Genomic DNA, 2,197 nt, shown 5'->3' with positions numbered 1-2,197 from the left:
AGACAGAGAGGAATAAAAAAGTAGTATCTTATAGACAGAGCATCTGTATTGAGCTTTTTTTTCCTCTCCTCATGGATCCTACCTTATGCCAGCCTTTCAGTGGCCATTTCCGCTTCTTCAACATAAAACCCTCGTGTTTGTCAGGCCTCTGGACGTTGCTCTGACCAATTTTCAGCCCTTCAATTATTTCCCAGCTGTCTGCCTCCTAAAGAGTGAGAAAACACAGTTCAGTCTGTGATTTATCAGCTGCATTCTCCATTGAAATTGTCAGAAGATATCAGTAGACACACCTGCTGCAGATGATAGTTAAAAATGCATCATCGGGACAAGAGCGCAGCAGACAGATTAAAACAACAGGGATGTGCTTGGTTATTGTTTCCCTTTGTACAACACATTAAAAAAACACCTCCCTATCCCCCCCCGTCTAAATTCCTCCAGCTCCGTCAGCATTTCCACCCCATTAGCTTCCTCCTGACTTTGCTCTCCCTGTTTCTGGTGAGCCTGTAAATCAATGTGACACCTAGAGTAGAGGGACGGCAGGGTCATGGAGGGACGGGTAATCCCCCCCAATAACAGAATGATGGAGGACTGGCATGGGAATATCTTTTTTTTTAAAACTTTTTTATAAATAAATGAAAGCTAATGAATTCTTCAGCAGCTGAATTCAGACGGACATGTAATGATATTTGAACTGACTCCAAAAATACAATTATGACTAATACCACTGGAGATTCATTATATTTCAATGAACCAAGAAATTACAAACTGACTCATAAACGATATTGACTGTAATTTACATTCAATCTAATAGCACATTCTGTGTAACTCTTTTTTTTAACTCAATTAAGTACCACAAAGTACCACCAGTGGTACACATACCATAGATTGAGACCCCTTGCTTCAGTAATCGCAATCGTACTTTGAAGAACAGAGGTGTAGTTTTTTAAGCTGTCACATCTTTTCTGATAAAACTATGGGATGTAACCTTGTGAATGATCGATGCGTTAAAACCTGTGCAGCTTTAATAAGAGCAGCAGCTCCTCTACAGGCAGACAGCAGCACTTTGGAAACACTCAAGACAGACTTCCTGTTTTCTATTTAAGGCATGGCAGACCAACGTCAACTGGCTTTGAAATGATTAATCGATACTTTACTAAATAAGGAAACGCCGGCGCAGACACTGTGGTAAATGCACTGTAAAATTGCGGTAAGGAGAAAACCGAAACTGCTACCTGTAAACATCTGTACCTCTAAAGATTTAACTTTTGGTCTAGTTACCAAGGCTTCTGTTGTTGAAATTATTTTTTACATTTACTCCAAATATTACATGCATTAAATATATAAAATGGTAAGCATATTCACAAACCCCTAAGGCTTAATAGTGCGCAGCATGATGTTAGTCCAACTGAAGAACAACCAGCAGCAGTAATGCAGAGAGCAGAAGTAACATTGTCTTAAACAGCTCGTCTCTTCTGGATATGCCTTTTTTTCTTTAATGGGAGATTCTGTGTCTGCCCCAGCAGGACCACCTCTGCTCATGTCTTTCATTTCGGCCTATGTGCAAATGACTGGAGTTCACAGCTGAGGTCCTAGTATATTTAAAAGACAGAAGAAATAACGTGTGCTATCTGTGTCTTCAACTAAATCAGCCCATCAAACTCAGTCACAGGCGAAGTCTTAAGAAACCCACCACCCACAGTGACACTCAGCAGTCTTCAATAATGCCATGAATCAGACTCTTACAGCCCAGGTCTATACTTGAGCAGGAGAAAGGACTGATACTCTGTGGGGACACCTTAGGCTAAATCACAGCTATAAATATCAGTACAAAAGCTGACTCTTCTGATGACAAGTTTCCCACGCACGCTGACACTGATGTACCAGCATGAGTAACAGTGTAGTCTCTGTACTAATGAACAAAATGGTACAAATGCATATGCAGCCAGTCTCTCCACATCAGTCACTCTGAGTGTGTGTGGTAACATTTATATTCCAGTACAGTTTTTAATAAAAAGGGAGATGGAAGAGTGGGATGAATAGATGCCTAAAGATCTGGAGGTTTTTATTCGAAATGGCTCAAAGATAATTATGGAATAAAATGGACTTAGTTTTTACTCAGTTAAATCATATTACAGATATATTACAGACTTGTAGTAAATTAGGTGGTGGTAAATCCTCTGACTCAACAAATTCATAG

At 39.9% G+C, this 2,197-nt stretch overlaps 1 protein-coding gene across 2 annotated transcripts in view; it reads right to left on the bottom strand.

Annotated features, from left to right (window-relative positions):
- osbpl6 (oxysterol binding protein-like 6) overlaps positions 1-2,197 on the bottom strand; it is a 27,472-nt gene that overhangs the window by 13,750 nt on the left and 11,525 nt on the right. For both annotated transcript variants that reach the window (XM_008327881.3, XM_008327880.3), the window contains exon 3: positions 83-205. In XM_008327881.3, the coding sequence (XP_008326103.1) occupies positions 83-205 (123 nt within the window). The remainder of the gene's footprint in view (positions 1-82; positions 206-2,197) is intronic.

Source organism: Cynoglossus semilaevis, chromosome 16 (genome assembly GCF_000523025.1).
Source record: "Cynoglossus semilaevis isolate Cse_v1.0 chromosome 16, Cse_v1.0, whole genome shotgun sequence".
In the NCBI taxonomy this organism is placed as follows: Eukaryota; Metazoa; Chordata; class Actinopteri; order Pleuronectiformes; family Cynoglossidae; genus Cynoglossus; species Cynoglossus semilaevis.
Note: the sequence above shows the minus strand (reverse complement) of the source record. Positions and strands in the feature narration are given on the sequence as shown.